This window comes from Oreochromis aureus, linkage group 16, assembly GCF_013358895.1.
Source record: "Oreochromis aureus strain Israel breed Guangdong linkage group 16, ZZ_aureus, whole genome shotgun sequence".
NCBI lineage: Eukaryota > Metazoa > Chordata > Actinopteri > Cichliformes > Cichlidae > Oreochromis > Oreochromis aureus.
In genome coordinates, this window is record NC_052957.1 from 15,003,298 (window position 1) to 15,024,733 (window position 21,436).

General features: G+C 40.8%; 1 protein-coding gene across 3 annotated transcripts in view; it reads right to left on the minus strand.

Moving 5' to 3' along the window:
• LOC116322940 (activin receptor type-1) overlaps window positions 1-21,436 on the minus strand; it is a 42,468-nt gene that overhangs the window by 15,981 nt on the left and 5,051 nt on the right. For all 3 annotated transcript variants that reach the window (XM_039599935.1, XM_031743165.2, XM_031743166.2), the window contains exons 3-8: window positions 13,022-13,095; window positions 12,185-12,436; window positions 10,120-10,392; window positions 9,677-9,949; window positions 7,783-7,988; window positions 5,346-5,445 (exon numbers count right to left, since the gene is read on the minus strand). In XM_039599935.1, coding sequence (XP_039455869.1) covers window positions 5,346-5,445; window positions 7,783-7,988; window positions 9,677-9,949; window positions 10,120-10,392; window positions 12,185-12,436; window positions 13,022-13,088 — 1,171 coding nt within the window. In that variant the 5' untranslated portion in view covers window positions 13,089-13,095. The remainder of the gene's footprint in view (window positions 1-5,345; window positions 5,446-7,782; window positions 7,989-9,676; window positions 9,950-10,119; window positions 10,393-12,184; window positions 12,437-13,021; window positions 13,096-21,436) is intronic.

The window sequence follows — 21,436 nt, forward strand, 5'->3', positions numbered from 1 at the left end:
AATTATTAAAATAGTTGGCAACAAATTTCAAATACATGGAAATGTAAAACATTTTTAATCTAGATAGATAAGTTTATTGATCAATTTGGGAGGTTCCCTCAGGAAACTGAAGCAATTGTAATATATTATTAAATATTATAATAAACATTAGTTGCAGCTCTGGTAATATTCATGCAGCAGCCATAAGGAACAACGTATAACATACCTTTATAGTCATTGATCCATTGGGCCTTTAAACAAGGCTTGTCACTTCCAGATAAAATAAAGTGAGCAGCCTCTGCTTCAGGACGAAGTCTGAGTCTTCTTTTGACATGTTCTTCACTCTCAATCTGCTCAACCTGTACACATCTTCATGAGAAAATGACGAAAAAGTCAGCAAGACAAAACAAACCAATACTTTCTTTACAGGGTAATTTAAATAGTATTTTTCTGCCTTAAATCACAACGCATTTGCTAATCAGACAGCGGTCCCAATCCCGGGCCTCGGACCAGTACCGGTCCGTGAGTCGTTTGGTACCGGGTCGCGAGAGTTGAGGCTCAGGTGTGAAATATATGGTTTTCAGGATTTTTATCAGTTTTAAGCGTTATTTTGTTATCGTTTTATCGTTAACTCGGTTTTCCTGGGTCTTTCACCTGTGTTATGAATAAATCTTCTTTTTTCGGTACCGGTACTAGTTTTATTTTGTTGTATTTATCCGCGACACCTTAAAGGCCGGTCCGTGAAAATATTATCCGGCATGAACCGGTCCTAGCGCGCGAAAAGGGTTGGGGACCGCAGTGCAAACACTTTGCAAATGTAATTTGACATTAAATTACCTTCACGAATAATTTTAACATGCCAATACACGGACAAATACTGTAAACTGTGCACTTTACTACCATAACTGAAACACTAATGTCATTGATTTGTGCTGAACAGGAAAACATTAATATTATCATTTAAATCCAAGAAAACCTATCTTGCGTTGAAATAAAATGCGTGTTGCAGTAGCCTACACTTAAAAAGAGCTTAGACTGACTGTCTCTGCAGTTGCAGATGCAGAGCACATGCAAGGCCAGCAGGTCCCTTTAACTCCGTGGAAATTTAAAAACAATTAAATTTAACTTCTAATATCTGTTGTTGAAGATACAGCTTAAGTAACTTTTAACATTTATCATTATTCATCACACAGTTTGTTCAAATCGATTGTGCATTGTTTTAATTCCGTTTAACTAGCTAACTCCGTTTAATTAGCTTGTTAAACATACAACTTTACCTTGCAAAGTGTGTCGAGCATGGATATCAAAGGTAAATACATACGTCAAGATAAATCTCTGCTGAGTGCTGAAGGTCCCGGATGTGCCGTTCACTCAGAGCTCAGGCGGTTTGTATCTTGCCGTGACCAGCAGCTCTTTGGTTGAGGCTTTCGATCAATCAGATGCATCTTTACTCACTTGTTGACCAATCACAGACGCCGTTCTATGCTCCACGGACGAAATGCTGCATCCTCTCACCAGCCACGGGCTCTCCTCGTCCATTTAACAACAAAAACACAGCAACACTCGCTGTATTTGAGGTAGGAACACTTGAGAAGTGTCACAGTGTTTTGCAAACTGCTGTTACAGTTAATTTCGTTCCGTTAACTTGTTTGGTTCCTATTCTTAACTAACACTTAATATACATGTGGTTAGCTTGCTGGTCTAGTTTAAGTTAGCATGGGCATGCTGTTCACTGATGGAGTAATGCCAAAATTGGCCTGATATTGTCAGTGTGTTATCATAAACATGTCCTAATTTGTCATGAAAAGAAGAGCGGCACCCCTAGACCCCCAGGTGAAAATACAGATGATAGATGAGCAATTTAAGAAAATAAGTATAATGTGTATAATAAATGATTTTACTGTCACTTTCCTGGGTCTGTTGACCCAGCATTTTAAGTTTTAGTTTGTTTGGATGTCGATGTTTATTTTTAAGTTCTTTAGGTAAGCTAAGTTCATTTGTTTATTAGATTATCCTTGTGATGTCTGTTTTATTGTGAAAGTCCTTGTCCTATATGCAGTGAGTCTAGTTTTGTTTCCCCTTGTCTTGTTAGGTCTGATTTGTCCCAGCTGTTCTTCATCCCCTCATTATCTCTCTGTGTACTTACAATGGCTTGCAAAAGTATTCGTCCCCCTTTTCCATATTTTGTCACATTACTGCCACAAACATGAATCAATTTTAATGGAATCCAATTGCAGCAAAAGGTGGTTCTACAAAGTATTGACTCAGGGGGCTGAATAATTACGCACACCCACTTTTCAGTTATTTATTTGTAAAAAATGTTTGGAATCATGTTTGATTTTGTTCCACTTCTCACATGTACACCACTTTGTATTGGTCTTTCACGTGGAATTACCATAAAATTGATTCATGTTTGTGGCTGTAATGTGACAAAATGTGAGAAAGTTCAAGGGGGCGAATACTTTTGCAAGCCACTGTAAGTCCTGTCCTCCTTTGTTCAGTGTCAGGTCATCTGTTATCTTTGGTGCAACATTTCCATATTCCAGGTATCTTTGTATCCATGTCAGGTTTCATGGTTTGTTTGTTTTTTAATAAAAATTATTTTCCCCAGGTTAGGTTATTGTTTAGCTTCACCTCTGTCTTTTGTTTTGTAATCTTTTAATTAAATTCAATTCAATTTTATTTATATAGCGCCAAATCACAACAACAATCGCCTCAAGGCACTTTATATTGTACAGTAGATCGTACAATAATAGATACAGAGAAAACCCAACAATCATATGACCACCTATGAGCAAGCACTTTGGTGACAATGGGAACGAAAAACTGCCTTTTAACAGGAAAAAAAATCAGTCAGAACCAGGCTCAGGGAGGGTCGGGCATCTGACCGGTTGGAGTGAGAGAAGAAAGACAGGATAAAGACATGCTGTGGATTAATAACCAGTATGATTCAGTGCAGAGAGGTCTATTAACACATAGTGAGTGAGAAAGGTGACTGGAAAGGAAAACTCAATGCATCATGGGAATCCCCGCAGCTCTCGCTACTGCAGCAAAACTAAGGGAGGATTCAGGGATACCTGATCCAGCCCTAACTATTTGCTTTAGCAAAAGGAAAGTTTGAAGCCTAATCTTAAAAGTAGAGATACAGGCACTGATAACTGACTCTAAAGACCTTCATTTTTGTCAAGATTTGCCTGATTTAACTGTTGTTACCCTTACTTAAGCCCCAAGAAGGGTATAACCTGGGTCAAATGTGTTATTGTGTCTGACACAGCTACAAAATGAGGACTCGCAGAGTGACATCACTATAACCTGGGTCAAATGTGTTATAGTGTCTGACACACCTACAAAATGAGGACTCGCAGAGTGACGTCACTGAAAGTGTGTTAAAAGTGTGTTTTGTTCCAAAACTGGCCAGTAGGCGGAGAAACTGAAAGTGAGCAAAAACGATAAACACACTTAAACACACTTTTTCATAAAATTGTGATATTTCAGGACATTCGAGATTTTTGGTTTGGGAGCATGTTGGGGGCCTCTAGAACACTTTAGAAGGCTCGGAAAAATGAGGACCTCAAAATGTCCTCATTTTTCCGGCGTCCTCATTTTGTGAGTGTGTTATCATAAAATTGTCCTCAGATGTCACGAAAACAAGTACACACACACACACACACACACACACACACACACACACACACACACACACACACACACACACAGTTTGTTCATATTCCACCAAATTTACTATGAGCACACTTGGTGGACTCCATTATGTGTAACATTCAAACCTGCACTGATCATTTTTGTGGCAACGATGAAGATTCATCATATTTGTTATAGCATAAACATCTCTGCAGCTTTTTAACTTATCAAGATACTTAATGGATAGTTAATAAAGTGTAATATTTAACAGCTACAAACAATTACCTGTTAAAAGATAGTAAACAAGATAACCTAAATGGAAAGTGATTATTTGAAATAATATGTATCAGGGCAAAAAAAAAAAAAAAAAAAAAGTGTACTTTGAATGCTAAAGTCCTTAAATTTTGATTATTTATATTTTATTAGTAGCCATAACTTTATGGGCTTACTATATTTGACAGCTTATTATACTGCCCCCCAGTGGCCAAAAACCCATTAACATAGTCATAATTGTAATAAAAATTGGTTTAGAGTGACGCAGGGTTAGGGAAGTCATTTCAACACAAGTGACTTTCAACATGAGTACCTTTTCATAAAAACAAATTGCCACAACACATTGTGGCAATTTGTTTTCCTGAAAATATGCTCACTCTTACCAGCATTGTCACTGACACTTATCATAAAACAATCTCAAGACTGAATTGCAATTATGGCTCTGGGGACTTCACTGCTGAACTGTTGCACATTTACTCTGGCCCACTTTCACGATAAGCTCACACTGCTCGTCTGTTTTGCAACCAATTTCAAATTCATATTTTTATTCTCTTGATGATTTATCTGAAGATTTGGAAGTTCCTGAATTTCATGTTTTGAATGCTCACACAGGACTTTTTAGTCTTACGTCTTCTTCAAGACATGAAAAGTTAAATATGAACCAGCAACTTCTATTTGAAAGCCTATCAGACTGCAAAATACTACATGAAAGGTTGTAAATTACTGTACTAGCTATATTAATGATCAGCTTCTACCTTAATATATATCAAACATGAGATTCTAAAGTACTGTAATCTGGTATACACCCATCGACAACAAAATTAGGACCAGAGGACTTCAGGGTGTGTTTTGTGTTGTTGGGCACTGGGACATTAGCACTCCTCTGGTTCCTGTTGGTTGCAGGATGGGCCCTCTTGATAAGACTGCTCTTATAGATGCTCGATTATACCGGGTTCTAGAAAGTTTAGAAGCAGGGTAGCACTTCGGTTTCTGCAGTTTAAACTGTGGTGAGGCAGATTATGCTGCAGGAGGAGGATGCTGCTTTTGGTGAGTGTTGATTCCCAGTTGGGGGTGCTCAAGAACAATATTTAAGTGGGTGGTAAGTGTCAAGGAACTGTGTTTTCCCAGCAAATTTTTGACGAGAGCAGCAATGTTATTTACCTCACAAATCAGTGCTTTTAATGTTGTTGCTGGTCGGTATATAAGCAATAAGCACGCAATATACATGGCTGTGCAGCTTTGTCCCTTCACAATCTTTGCTGCCAAAGCTATAAAGTTCCCCCTATGCTTAATCTGAGCGATGGAGTACCCTTTACATCTCAGCATTTCTTTGCCAGAGGACCTTTAGTCTGCTCAGTTACCGTGTTACCTTAAACTGAAAAGAGGAGGCTGATTTTTTGTTTCCCCAACTGTGCTATTACAAATAGGAATACAGCTTTTGACAGGACACCTACCCACACACTCATTTAGTGTGATTTGTCGTGCAACAGTTCTCTGAACAAGGAAAGGGAGTCCTGAGCCACTTCCTGAAGTGCAGGAATGATCCAGCAAATCCTGGGAAAGAGAAAAAAATGTTTTAAACTGAGAAAAAAAGAGCTTATGAATTTATTTGTGCGTCTGTGGATATATTTGCATGTGATCTATATGAATGAAAAGCTCAGTCCCAAAAGAATCCTGTGGCTCAAGCCTAAAAATGGTGAAATATGGAGCATCTGGGACGCCGATGGAGATTAATACAAGCAGGCTGTCTTTGATGTGGCACCCACATGGGATGGAGGGGGCCAAGCTGTGTGTACCAAGATAATGTGTGTGGGTGGGTGTGTGTGTGTGTTTCTGTGCTAGTGTTGCAGAGTGCCCCCTGCTGAGTAAATAACAGAAGTACCACCCCCTCCCTGGTGACTGGTGTGGGTGCTGAAGATTTTATCTAATCCAAGGGCCAGACTCCAAAACAGGCGCAATGCTGCTAAGCCTTTTATTTTTATCTCATCTGCAAGACGTGCAGCATCCCAGCGCTAACACAGGAGGGCAGTGCACAGCAACATAGTCAGCAGCAGCTGAGCAAAACAAATGACTAACTAGGAGGGGAGAATGAGGATTGAAAATAGAGGGGAGTGATGCCTCAGATAAACAAATGCATAATGCAAGAGCTGCCTGAGAGTCAATTTGGAATCACAACACAGGAATGCAAGGCAGAGGCCATAAAATGAATGATGAGTTGCTCTGCAGAGAGTTTAAACCCCTCTCTTTGGTGCAGGAGGATTGTTTTTAGGAGTGCATCTTTGGGCCGGGCTGTTAAGCAGCAGAATGTGATCAGTACATTGCAATATCATTAGAACCAGAGAGCAAGTCTAGGCAGCAGCTACCGAGAGACAAACACTTTTCACAAGCATGCCATTGTTCATAATAATCTTTCTCGTGGTGCTGCAAAAATAAATCAGATAATCTGGAATTTCAAAAGTTTAGACCACAAGTTTAGACGTGTTTATCGAAAGAGAACAACTCTTGAAAGATTACTAAATGGTAAAACGCACGGTAACAACCAAGCATTTTGCTAAGGCACCAATTGGACTCAGTTTATGCTGAACATGATTACACAGTGTGTGAGCCAATGAATGTGCTGGGTTGTCTTTCAGACTAAATGCTAACCACAGGACTCCACCTAAATTCTGGATTAGTTTAGCGGGCTTCAAAACCGCAGAAAACTCACAATCCATGCATGAGTGGAGAGAAAAGAAATAGCAAAAGACATTCCCTCTAACCGACTGGGAAAAAAACTGGGAGGAGCAATGGCACCACCCACACATTCAGCCACAAAATTCATACATATGCATCTAGTGTACAACTGCTTTAACTTTTCTTTCCTCAAGAACAAACTGTTCTTAAAAGTAAGAAAGAAAGTCCAGAGCAACAGTCTGCACAGTTCAATTTAACCATATTCGGAGACTGATCTAGCTCAAGTCGACCCAAACAGCCAGTAAACCAAGGCTGGGATGACACTCACTTGCAGACATGCATGCAGACAGCTGCGGACACCACAGATGAGCAGTCGTCCTCACTTTTTGCATGTCCACTAGACATCCGCACAGAGGATTACTCCTGCTCTCTGATAAGGAAATTAACACCACTCTTGCATACTTAAAGCGGAAACTACATAAGACTATGTTTAGACACTATCAAGCTATAATTTCATTCAAATTACTAAAAACATGAGTACTTTTTTATTAAATGGCAAACATGGGAGTTTTACAGGTTTAACTCATGGCAGGAGAAGGAGACTTTAATTACAGTGCCATCGCATCACGGCTTAATCACAAGATTGAATTCTGTTTATGAAGCTGACGCAACTCTTTTATCCTTTAAATAGTGGAAATGCATACAAAGAGAAGGTAAAAGTCCCCACTAATCCAACAGTGTTTAAAAATCATCACAGGAACCCCTCAAGGTAATACAACACATAATTAGAGAATAGGAACCACACATCTCTGTTATTGGATCTCTAACATCTCTGTTACGGTGCAAGTCTGCACTGTAAGGTTTCCAAAGCGTGACTTTAGCTGTAGTCTCCATTATCCATCTGTAATGAATCACTGTGCCAGCCATTTTTTTTTTTAAAGATCAAACCTGCTACCCTCCCTAATAGAACGATTTTTTTCAAACAATAAAACTAACAATTTAACTTTTTTCACAACAGTGCTGATAGAGTCTTGGTAGAAACTGCATCATACCTGGCATCTTACAAAGGGAAAGTAATGGGTGCAAATAAAAGACTGGAATTTGATTAGGCTTTATATCAAACAAACTAGTGCATTATACTATTCCTTGAGCTGCTAATAAAATTGGTTTTTCAGGTGCGTTATGAAGGTAGCCACCTTTGTGCCATCAACTACTCACCGCTAGAGTGCTCTCCCCCACATTAGAAGCTATAAGGCCATCAATAGTTCCATATTCAGCATCTCGGGAGGTTAGCCTCTCCATTTGGTTGTGGTGGATCCTTCTGAACACCAGGATAGCGACAGCAGAGAGGATGATGAGGACAATGATGGGTGCCACGATGACAACAGCTAGTGTGGTCACACTGTAGTTGGATTGCTCATCAGCTGTTAAGGGGACAGAAAAAATTTACAGTGTCACTATCAGGTCATCCTTTTAGATAGTTTTAGAACATAATCAAATTAAATCTAGCTTCTTTTTTTTTGTTTTGTTTTGTTTTTTAAATCTAGAGTTGGTATCGGTTGCTTGCAGTAAATGACACTGGAGAGAGTTCATTGAGCTTCAGAATAAGACACAATGAGGGAGCGGTCTTGGACCACACAGGTTGAGGATTCAACCATACACAAAACAGAGGATTGCAGCACTCTGCAGGCTTCCTGAAGAAACAAGTCGGGGTGGGTGTGAAGGTGCATAAAGAATACCCACACACAAGAGTGTTCACTCATATACACACATAGTGGAGCTCATCAAGTCAACAGAGGCCATCCTGAGGAACTGACCACCATTCACACTTTCCAAACATTCCAAGGAAAAAGACTGCTCGGCTCTGCTTCCAGCACAGACAATGATCCCCTTTTCTCAACTTGCATAATGAACTCCTTCTTCCAAATACACATAACTAGCAACACTTTCTAGGGGCTCACTATATTTGAATCAAATACACATGGGGAAATGCATTCAGCTGCAAAATGTTACATTAAAAAAATGTATTTCATGATTATGTGCATGTGTGAGAATTCAAAAGACAGGGGTCTGCAATATAGGAAAGTATGCATGTCATGCATATGGTATGGTAGTAGCGGTATATGGTACATGGTATTGCTGGATGGCATGACCGAAATGTGGTCAAATGTGGGCTTTTACACACGGGGATGTATCCCCTCACTTATTTGTTTTAAACTCAAGATGTTCCGTGCGGGGCAGCTTGGAAACAAACTCCCATTTATTTAGACTTTTTTTCACATTTTGGGGGCTTAAATTATGTTATCTTTGAGAAAAACTAAAAATCAATAACAAAACAGCATTAGCATAATACTATGTACTACTACTAGGACTAATGTAGAATTAGTAATAGTACTATACAGAATGAACTAACAGACCACCTACATTAATAAACTGTAAATATGTATTTTAACCATTTGTGGAAAGAGCTGGATACAATGTAGTCATTTTCACAACTGATCTATTCCTTCAATGCCCAACCAAGATGATAAGATTAAGGCATATTAGATCTAAATGTGTCATGTAGGCCGTAGTATCAAATGCATGACTGTCGAGGCTAAGGTACAGGTGAAAGAAATAAAAAAAGGACAAAAGCTCTGTGTATCGATGCCTGACTCTTTCAATCCCAGGTGGCTTCACCCTCTGGGCTCTTGTCAGCCAGCCCTGACAGCCACTGAGAGAAAAGAAGAGAAGTGGACCATGACTAAATAATATTCAAAACCTCCCTCCAGTTGCCCACCGTCTCCCCTTTTTCTCTGTTTCATGACATGCCAGGAGTGTGACCACATGGACGTGTAACTCAAGCCAACAGAAACAGTCCAGAACAGCCATGGCAGGTAATTTCACAGCTGAAGCCATCTCAGTAGAGGATGATGGAGAATGTGAATGTGTGTTGCTTAGTCTAAACCGTAGCATAAACCAACCCATATGAGACATCTAGGTAGTACTTTGAATGTGGTTAGTGATTTGATAAAAAAGGAAAAATAGTTCAGAGATCAACACTGAGAGAAGAGTTCTTGCAAATCTTGAACAATCTGATATGTGATGCATTCTGGGTAGCATTGTGCTGTACCTTTGACAGGGAGCTCCACAGTTATGTTCATATTACACAGGTGTCCCTGGCAGCAGTAGACTATCTGGTCTGTGGAAGGCGGGGTCTTGCAGGTCATCGTGCTCTGTTCTAAGACCTTAAAGCAGCCTTTTTGGGACATTATGATGCCGCCACTGACTGCCAGAGATGAGAAACACTGGTAGCCCAAGCAGCGATTCTGTGTTCCACATGAACGACCCTCGCACACACACTCATGCTCCTCTTTGCTCGGGGACTTACTCTGGACTACTGTACCTGCAAAAGATTCAGAAAGAAAACTTTTTACAAAAATGCAATGAATTAAGATTGTTTTTTTTTTAAACCAAAAGATAATCATCCATGAAACTTTTGCACAATCCTAAGTTACATAAGGCCCGTGAAGGAACAGCAGCCAACAGAAATCTGTACAATGTGTACAAAGTCACCTTTCCCTGGGGCTTGCACAGTGACGTTCATGTTACACAGATGGCCCTGGCAGCACTTGACAACATGGGCCGATGAGGGTGGCATGGCACAGGTGGCTTTGCCCTCCTCGTCGTCCCTCAGGCAGCCCTTCTGTTGGACGGCTGCCCCATCAATCATCTTCAGAGCGGAGAAACAGTGCTGGCCTGTGCAGCGATGGCCATGCTCACATACACCGCCCTCGCATACACACTCTTGGTCTCTGAGGACTGGTCTGCCAGCAGACAGTTGTACATCTGATAAGAGGAAATAGATATGTGGGGAAACCCATTAGACCAATACCATTAGCAACCCATTAAATTAAAAGGCATTCACTCACATCAGAAAACATGCACGTTGAAAAGATCCATTTGCTGGACATTCACCAAAGAGAGCAGAAAATGTTTTGCCTGTTTGAATCTAGCATCTCCTGATATAAAACAAATTTGACTATTTTGTTGAAACAACACTTATTCAGGAGGCCTACTCAAACAGACTAGAAAAGATTATTTAAATCTTTGATTTTAGTTGTTGACAAGCATGCACATGGTTCATGGGACAGATCAATTGATTTTCTAGCTTGCGATTTTAAATACATTTTCATTATCAACTGTAAAAGCACACAACAACTAAGCAGCTATACTGCAGAATAACTTTACACACAGGTTTCCATCTCACACACAGCTCTAATAACATTAGAATAAAGCTACTGGAAATTAAACAGACTAACAGAGTCCATTAGCTTACTTGAAATTGAATGTGCTGAACCACAGAGCTTGAACAACAAACAAGAGTTACAGCCTTGCACTTGTATAACTTAATAAATTTCAGTTTAAATGCATGTTTACATTTTATTCAACAATGGGTGTTTATTGTCAGTCAAGAAACCAAAGAAAGAAACCACTTGAGCACATTTTTCTGAGTTACAGTAATGAGAAAGATGAATACAAGAGATTTGACTCGACCTTGCTGAGCTTTTTCTTTTTCTGTTCTGAGACTATCATATTCTAGGTAAAATTCTTTGTATGTGTTTGTACGTATAGCACAGAAAGATGATTCTGTTAGAAAACAAAGTTGTAGTCATGACAGCAGGCAGTGCTGCAGATATACACATTGCTGCAAAAAAAAGCTACAAGCTAGAAACAGCACACAAGATCTTGTGTCCTGCATGATTGCTTCTTGATTATTTTATCCTATTAGGTATTTATGAAGTGTGTTTTCATGATTAGTGTACGAATTCTTGAGTTATGGCCAAAATTTTGTTTTGCTGGATCATGAGAATGGGATGAATGGACCCAAATTCCAAAACACAATGCAACCATTGTCAACTGTTGCCAGTTCAGAGGAAAAAAAGTGGTGTTACAGTCCAAACACTTCTCGTCTGGGTTTCCATCTGTGAATTCCACCAGTACAGCTGTTAGCAAGAGCCCTCTTTTCATTAGTACCTACTTGGATCGACTCGGCACGGTTCACCATGGTTTTTAGGGTCTTCCATTGGGTCATAGTACCTGGTACCAGGTACTTTTTTATACCTGCTCAGTCAGGGTTCCAAGCAATCCGAGCTGGTACTAAAATGTGACGTCGTGAGACTGAATTGGTTGGTCGGTAGCGTCACTTGATGAGTCACGAAAACGTTGTTCACGAAAATTAAAACCACCATTTTTGAAACCTGGCAACAAGGGAAATGGCTACAAAAAACAATGCCTGACGAAAAGCCAGGACAAGACCAGCCAGCCAAGACCGAGCAGCAGGTCTACTCTTACCTATGTCTACTTTTTTGTAGCATTCGTGTCGCATATTATTACGCTGTGACACGCTCGGACGTGTTGCTATGATGACAACAACACGCATTAGGTAGTACTGGATTGTAATGGAAAACCAGTCAAGCCGAGTTGAGTAGGTAGTAATTGAAAAAGGGACTAAGGAGTCAGCTACCACAGACTCACAACTTCCAAATCCATTGAAAAAGTTGTCCCGAAATTCGATTTCCCAAAGTTCTGCAGAGTTTAAAGCAGGACAATTTTACAATTCTCTTAGCAAATGCCTCACCTTTTAGTGGGAAGTTAAGGGAGATGTTCATATTACACAAATGCCCATAGCAGCACTTCACCACCAGCTGAGGAGTTGGTGTGGATCTGCAGCTCAAGGATCGGTCTTCGTCCCCCAAAATGCAGCCTTTACGAACGACTGATGTCCCGTTTATCATCGCGAGAGAGCTGAAGCACTCCTGACCAAAGCATCGGTCCCCACTGCTGCAGGATGATCCGTCACATAAACATTCATTTCTCACACCGCCCTCACCTGCAACAGGAAACAATTAGAAGATCGGGATTTATGTCTGAGAAGACAGAGGTCCTACAGTAGATGATCAATACTGAGGGCAGAAATATGAACCTTCATGTTTAATCACAATAAATGATCAATGCCTGCTACTTGTTTGCATGTAGAGATAATACATACTGAAGATGTAGCGAGAAAGTTTTGGGTGCCAGAATAAAAATAAATAAATTCTACTGCAATCCGCTGCCACTGCAGTAGTTTAAAATAACACTGACAGACAGCAGATGAAAGGCAGACAGACTGAGGAGGGGTGGTGAAACGGGGGGGCAGCATGAATTTTGTTCTATGCATTCAAACAACTTGAGGGGGACAGTGAAAGAAACAGAAGAAACACTGCGTATATTAACCAGCTCACAGGAGGAGGGGGTGTTTCAGATGTCCATAACACAACTTTTCAAGCACTACACATATTGTTTATTCTCCGGATATCTAGCACGGACACTACACCGAATTGGATCCTGTCTGGTTTTGTCGGCAGGAACTTTCCGTCCCTTTCGATACCGCTGACGTAAAAAGCAGCCTTTTGGTTTATTATTAGAGACTTACCTTCTAAGCTTGAACAGGGGAGGACCAGTGTGATCACAACTAACAGAAACATGTCCACACTCGTCATTGTAGACCTGGAGAGGGGGAGGAAAAAAACGAAAACAAAAACAAAATGAACGTGGCACTCCAACTATGACATCGTGATTTTTATCTTTCTATATCAGCACACATGGATATATTTTTTTGTTAAAATTCCTTTCAGAGGACTACTTCATAAGACGGACTGAAAATGGCAGGATTTCCCCATCGAGGTAGGAATATTAGAGTGAGTGATTTTACAGAGGGAGACCTTTTCTTGTTTTCAGGAAAAAAAAGTCAACACCAAGTTTAAAATGCTCAAGTAAAGTGGGTCTCATGCCTTCCTGTTGTCCTGGCAACAAGGCATTGAGTGGCAAGCAATGGGGAGACTGGTGCTCTCCTATTGGCTGCCTCGGTGCGTGAGTGTGTGAGTTTGTGTGTGTGTGCGTGTGTGTGCGTGTTAGAGGGACAGGCTGCTTGGCAGTGAGGGGAGAGGAGCAGACAGACATGAAGAGGAGGAGGAGGAGGAGGAGGAAGAGGAGGAGGAGGAGAAAGAAGAGAGGAGGACAGTGTGGGTGCCCGAATACTATCGTTTAGAGACCTGGTGACAGTCTAATCGTTCAATATTTAATGCGTTTGTAGGAACCGTCACATACGCTGTGCAGTAGTAGGGTTTTTTTTCATTTTGGACAGATTTTTTGTCACAGTTCACCTGTTTATCTCACACTGCAAACTCCAAAATAACCATTTTATAAAGCTGATATGCAAGTGTTGAGCAGACACGTAGCTTAGAGCGTGCCCCGTTTATGCTATACCAAACACCGGGAACGTTTTCTTGGCAGCATGTGCGTTTGCGCCTCAGTGCATCTGCGCCGCTGATAAATACCCCAGCACCCACAACCCCTCCAAGCTTTTGTGCCCGTCTCCCAGACATAAATGATTAAGCACGTAATGTTAGCATTAGGCCAACGGCGGCGTCTGCACAGGCCGCTCACACACAGACCACATGCTGCTCCTTTAATCAGAGCACAAAACAGAGGCTGCCACACAGAGATAATCAGGAGCTCTGTCTGCTCCCTTTGGACCGGAGAGGAGAGGGGAACAGCAACGGAGGCACGGAGAGCACGGAGAACACGGGGCAGGCGGGCATGAGGAGGCAAGGGAGGAACGGCCCAGGGGCAACTCGGGGACAGTGGGTCAGAGAAGGGCAGAGAACGGGGTGAGCGTGCGAGAGAGATGTGGGTCACGGTGGGCCGCAACACTCAGTTAGGCTAAAAGGAGGGAGGTGGGTGTGGGGGGAGCGAGACGAGGAGGTGTCTAGTGTCAGCGCCCAGAGGGACAGTGAGAAGAAGGGCGCCATGCTGTTGGAAGGGTGGGGTAGGTGAAGCGGGGGGACAGGCTGAGCTGCGATGGAGTCAGAAAGCCGGAGGAAACGGGACAAAGAGATAAGCAGAGGTGTAGAAGGCAAAAAAAATCCCAGGCCCAACAAAACAGATGCGTGTTCCTCGTTATCTTGATATATTGACTCATACGACTCGTAAGAAGAAAAAATAAGACAACATCAAGCACAACATGCTGACTCAAACACTGAACAGATCAATAACTAACCTCAATTAACTAAGTAGAGCATGTCACAAGGCTCTGCTTAATGGCATCAATTAGTGTAGGCAAATGATTTGCTGCATTTTTGTTTATATTTACTGCCAAAACAGCCTCCACGGGGCAATGAAATTATGTCTGTCTCAGTTCATCTCGCCTACTCAAACACTTTGTCTTAAACGAGCTATAAGGAACGAGGTACTCACTGAGTATGTGTCTGCTTCTTGGATAGACAGCAAATATTTTAGTCTGAGTTTAAAAAAAACCCCTCATGAGTCACCGGGTCTCCCTTTACATACAAGTTAACATACAGTAAAGTACCAGTTAGACTTGATAACCAAAAAATGTGAAGTCCCTGCAATTTTTAAAGAGTGCAGTATCCATATGCATGAATCCAAAGTATACTTTATGCATTAATAGCAATATTTATGTTGCATAAGCACAGTAAACAAACTGTTTCCCACCTATGAATAGGCCATGGCTAGTTGGTAGCATATCATAAACCCAGCTAACAGCTTGGGCTTCATAAATACAGAGCCAGACATGATATTGGAAACCTCAGAAGGCTTTCTTAGGGAAGGAAAAGAAGCAGAGCTAGCATCTGCAAAACTGATCTGAGCAGACAATTTTGTCGTACTGTGAAAGTGTGTGTGTTGCGTCCCTCTACCCCTGCGTATTGAATTCTCTGGCAGCGTCGTGTAGTGTGTGCTCACAGAGCTGACATCCTGCCAAGGGTGTGCTCTCATTCCCCCACACTGTCTCAACCCCCATCTTTCCGCTAATTCCCTCTTCCTATGTCCTCTGAAGTTGTGATGTAATAGGAAACTGGTATGAACGCCACATGCTTATTATAACTTAAGATATACTTTCCCCATGCTTATTGTGGTTGGAGCAAATTTTGTAATAAGCCTTACAACACTATAAGGCAGAGGGAAATGCTAAGAGCTTGAGAAAGCTGCCCTGATTTTGATATGCATTAAAATACTTTGAGGAAAATAATTTATGTGCATTCCTTCTCTTTGCCTACCTTGAAGGTGAAATGTCAGTTTGCAGTGGATGCCATTTATTATGCTCTGAGCTCCTCTGTTCCAGTGGTAAAATTTGACTCAAGTATGCTACAAAGAAAATGTCGAGCTGCTTGCACTTTAGTTATACAGTAACTTTGCATATAATTTTCTGAGGCACATTCAGGTGGTAATACCAATACCATCATTCTAAATGGAGGAGACGTTCCTTCTTTCACTTAAGTAAAGAATAGAAATACTTTTTCCACCAAAGACGTTCTTTACGAGGGCTTCAGATTCTCTGCGTAGGTACCGACCTTGTATGAGCAGACATAAAAGATTACATTTAGCTTAACACAAACAAGCCTTTGTGTGTACAATCTAAGATAAACACCTGAAATAGACATGGCTCAGCCAGAAGTATGTTAGGGTAGACTCCTGCCGAGCGCTACTAGAGAAACTTGAAAGTGATCCTGCATGTCGCCGCTGCCATTTTATGATGCCACAATTCCTTCCCAGACTCTTTCCAGTGATCTCACTCCAGAGGGCCATCTTGATAAGCATTACTCTAAGAAGTTGAGCAGAGCTTAAAGTGATTAGATAGAGATAATTAAACATGCCACTCACATGCTGTTACTGGTGCAACTGGACCAAAAGGCATGCATAGTGGGGAATATAATTATTTGATCCCCTGCTGAATTTGTAATTTTGCGCACTTACAAAGAAATTAACAGTCTCTAATTTTTTGGGTAGTTTCTTTTTAATGGAGAGAGACTGAATATCAGCCAAAAATCAAGAAAAAAACCATTACAAAAAACTTATAAAATTGATTTGCATGTTATTAAATGCAGTAAGTATTTGATCCCCTACAATCGAGCCAGAATTCAGAACCCAAAATTCTGGCCTCCACAGATTCTGGTTCCCCACGTGTGGCACACAAATTACATTCCATTAACTACAGACACTCCTGATCTCATCTCCTGATGTGTATAAAGCACACCTATCAACAGCATCCATTTCTTTCATTCCAACCTCTCCACCACTGTGGACAAGACCAAAGAGCTGAAGAATGGGCTACCAGAACAAATGCAAAAACCTTGATGGGAAGGTGACAACCCTTGGTGCAATTATGAATGAAATATAATAAATAATATAAAATGACCACCAATCAGCCTGGATCTTTTGCTCCATGCAATATCTTGACTCATCAGGTGAGAATAATCAAGAGTAAGGTGGAGGAAAACCCAAAAACAAAGATTACTGGGACACACTAAGTTGTAACAGGGACAAAAGTCTTTCAGCATCACCATCGTTTGCCAAGACACGTCTAAATGATTCAGTGATGCTTGGGAGAAAGTGCTGTGGCCAAATGAAACCAAAAATCAAGCTTTCGACCCGCCATGTTTGGAGGAAGAGAAATGCTGAGTATGACCCAAAGAACAAGTGGAAACAAAAGCGTCTGGACTTCTCGGATGAGAGGTGAAATGTCTTCAAGCAACTTAAAGAAGTCCAGACACTTTTTTTTCCAAGCTCCTTAGACTACGATGACCTGGATGACTGAGAACCTTCACAGATACAACATGTGGAAACATTATGTTTTGGGGCTGTTTTACTGCTAAGGCTACAAGACAAGTTCAAAACGTCAAGGGGCCAATAGACACAAAAAGCTACAATAAAATCTTGGGACGAGAACCTCATTCAGTCAGCCAGAACACTGAAGATGGGTCATGGATGGGTCTTCCAATGACCCCATAACATACAACCAAGTCAACAAAGGAATGGTTAAAGAATACGCTTGTTAAGGTCAGGGAATGGCCTAGCTAGTCTGCAGACTTCAATCCTCTGGAAAGTCTGTGGAAGGAGCTGAAACTTTAGGTTTCTTGGTTAGCACTTGGTAACTCAAAGGGTTTTGTGAGTTTGTGTAAAATCCGTTTTAAAATGTGTGCAAACCTGGTGACCAACTACTAGAAACATACTTCTGTGCTTGCCCACAAAGGTTTCTCCACCAACTACTAAGTCATGTTTTGGTTGGGGGATCAAATACTTATTTCACTCAATGACATGTAAATCAATGTGATTTGTAATGCAAATCAGCAGAGGATTAAATAATTATTTCTCCCACTGTAGGCAGCTGTGATTTTAACCATTTGAGGGATTTTCTGCTTACGAGACATTAAATATGATTAAAGCCAACATATTATTGCCACAATAATTTATAGCTGACATTTTAAAAGTGATACAAGACACATATTAGTCTAGTTGGACGCTTTATTATTTGGGTCTGTTTTGTATTCAGGTCAGCTAAAGAAGAGGATGACAAAACACTACTTTGTCTGATGAGCATGGTGTATCACCGAGGTTGAGGAGGGAGGAGGCTGAAGCCCTGCAGGAGCTGCTGAGTCATCATGCTGGCAAAGAGGGAGACGAGAGGTGGAATCTGTGTCTGAGCTGGCAGGCTGGCACAGTTACCATGGCACAAATAGCCTGGGCACCGAGGAAACTGCAGCAAACTGCAGGGTGGCGAGAGAAGAAACAGGCAGAGACTAGGGCAATGCAGATCCTGCTGTTCGTGTCCCTATCCCTCTTTACTGACCCACACCCAGACAGCCAAAGTGCCAGCATGCCATCAGGGACACACAGATGGTTCGCTCCTAGGTGGATGTGGGTGTAATACAGACCTGAGGGCGAAAAAAAACCCGTCCTCTTTGCAGCAGCCCACATTCGCATTCACACTACAGCTTGGAAAATCAACATGCTCACCTCAGTCTTAAACCACTCTTGGGTTAGAAAAATAAAGCACTCAGAATGACTAAAGGTAAGGTAATAAAAATGCACAAGCTTAACTTCAAATCTTAGAAGGTTATGAGTGTAAAACAGACTTCCTTTATTCAGTGTTTACAAACTGAGTAGAAGGCAAAAATATAAATTTACTTTAAAAAGAAGAGTCCACTCTAAATGCTCAAACATCAGTACTTGGTTTAATTTCTCTTTCAGGGTATAGAAAGAAACCAGAGCTACATTTCCAAAGTAAAAGACCCAATATGCCAACACTTTGAAGAAAACACAGTGAACACCAGAAATGAACATTTGTCTAAACAATTATAGTGTCTGAGAGCACGTCAGCTCGACCATGTGTCAACTCTATCATGCAGGCCACCTATCAACTAGTGTAGTAGAGTCTTGAAACCAAGATAGCATAGAGATATCAAGAATCTTGCAGGTTCATTGCATATCACACTGTGCAAAGCAGGTCTAATAGATAAACAAAGGCAGTGAAATGGCAATTCTGGAAAACACCCATGTGTGATGGAAGTCTGGTGAAATTTAGGTGTGTGATATAAACGGGGGGAAAAAAGAAAAAGCTGAGGCATGTCCCCGACTTGCAAGCTTTGGCTTTAGCTAAGGCTGCTCCCTCTGAGTCATACAATCACCTGGTCAGTGAGAATCCCAACTCAGCTTCCTTTGCCTGTTGTCTCACCTTTCCACTTGCTAGCTATATATTTTATATAATATATATTGCCCTGAACACTGATTACCTGAAGTGACATATAATAATGTCTGTCATGACACAGACTACGAGAAAACCACCCTCAACCCAGCCTGGTTATTTTAGAACTAACCTGCATACAAAACACATTTTGCCATTGCCAAACTTCAAATGCCCACAATCTCACACTCGACAGTGCCCTTGTATGACCAGCGTATATCATAATACTCTGTACTGCTACTGTGTGTGAAAGCCACTGGAAAGCAAAGCTCTTAATGTTTTTATGCCTGTGAAGCTCTTTGAACCTCTACATGAATTTGATTCAATTCAAATAAAACTGAATTGAATCGAGTCGAGTTGAATTAACCTTTCGAAACACTCCTCTTTCTCCGAGGGTCTCATCGAAATGGGAGATGAAAGGACTTCTGAGGTCCCCTGGAATCTGCAGTGCCCCATTAGCTCCAACCAGGCTCCATCTCTTAGGGCCTTGCAGTATCTCAGCAGCCTTTACAATGTGAGGAATGTAATCAAATGCAAATGCCCCCCCTCTGTTTGCCCAGTGTTTCACTCACACATTAATTGTGGTAGGCAACAGCATAGCAAGTTTTTGTTCTGTGGGCATGGTGCTACCTAAGGTGTATGCACACTCTCACACCCACACTTTATTCTGGACCTCAACCAAATTTAATCAAAAAACAATTCTTTTCTTCCTGTTGTGTCTCATCTCGCCCTCCACCTCTCAGGGCTTAAAGCAATATGGGGTTTTTTGTTGTTTTTGTTTTATTTTTTTTTTACTTAAAATGTGTTCAGTGGGTAGGAGAAAGAATGAACAGAGGTAGAATTAGCAGGGAAGAAATATACTTTGTCACATTAAAAAAAAATATTTACACCGAAAGCATCACTTTTATCTACGTTTAGTGATTTTTTTTAGGGAATCACATTTCAACTTTACATTACTGTAATGTAATTAGCTGGTAAATTAGCAAACAATCTTCAAAATTCTGAAAACATTACCCAACATCTTACCACTTACCTTACTTTGAAGCAAACACAATTTTCCTTGTGAAGCAAAAGGTCTCAAAAACATTTTGGGAGCAAAAACTGAGGAATTAATAAGATATAGTGTTGTTTCAATTTTTTAGAAATAGACTTGTAAGCCTTGGCATTTGTTCTAAACACTGCGGGGGACAGACCCACTTTGTCCCCTTGGTTCTTTAAATAAGATGGTAACACATGAAGATGTAAACTACAACTCCAGTGGGTCACAGCTGTGTCACAAAACACTTACCTGAGAGGTAATAACTTTAATCATTTTCTAAAGGTGAATCCTCACATTAATTTAATTTAATCAAATCAACTGTAACTGTAGACCACAGAAAGTATAAAATAAGGACGTAGCTTCCAGATCCGAAGTGCCTTAAACCTGCATTTCATCTGTACGCCAGCAGATGGCAATAGCTGCGATTGCAGAAAGAATTCCAGCCCTATAGAAGTCTATGACGAAATTGTTTTCTGACTTGACCTCTGTCTGACCTCTGACTGACTCAGTCACTAATTTCAGATCATAGAGAATAAAAGAAGTAAGACTGTTTTGCAAATCTTGGCCATAATTTTCCGTTTGGAGGATTAGCCACAGTTCGTTCACTGGCAAGTCAGTGAGCGCAGAGTTGCACACTCAAGCTCGCCGCTCCTCATGACATCACCATAGCTACATCCATCTTTTGTGCCGTATATGCTGGAGGTCTATGTTTTTCCGATGATTCTCAAGTTGGAATAAAAGATTATAAACTTAAACGAAACAAATACCCATCTCATTGCAGTGTAGCTTTTTAAAGCAGAGGCAGTGGGCTGAGAAATGGGTAAATAAATGCTTCATCAATAAAGCAGATCGCTTCCAACAATACAAAACGGGGTTTCTTATAGACAGCAAACATTTGCTGTGTGACAGGAAAAAAGAAAGAAAGAATGAAAAGTATGTTTTTTTGTTTCACAAGAAAGAAAAACAGCCATTTTCATTATGATCCGTTTCTAATAATACTTCACTGAAGTTTAATTCATTTGAAAAAAGAAAAACAAAAAAAGACATAACACCTGCTCACATATGATAGAAAGACCAGGAGAGTACAGCGTAATGTAAACAATGAGTATCAAATTACATTCTCACACATGAACTCTGGAAAAGACTGGGAAAAATCTCCAAGCTTTTGCCTTTTTTCACACGCAGAATGTAGTGCAACTTCTTCAAAGACAAAAAAACCCTAAATAAATCTCTTCACAAACTAATGTTATGGCTGTATTATGACTTTG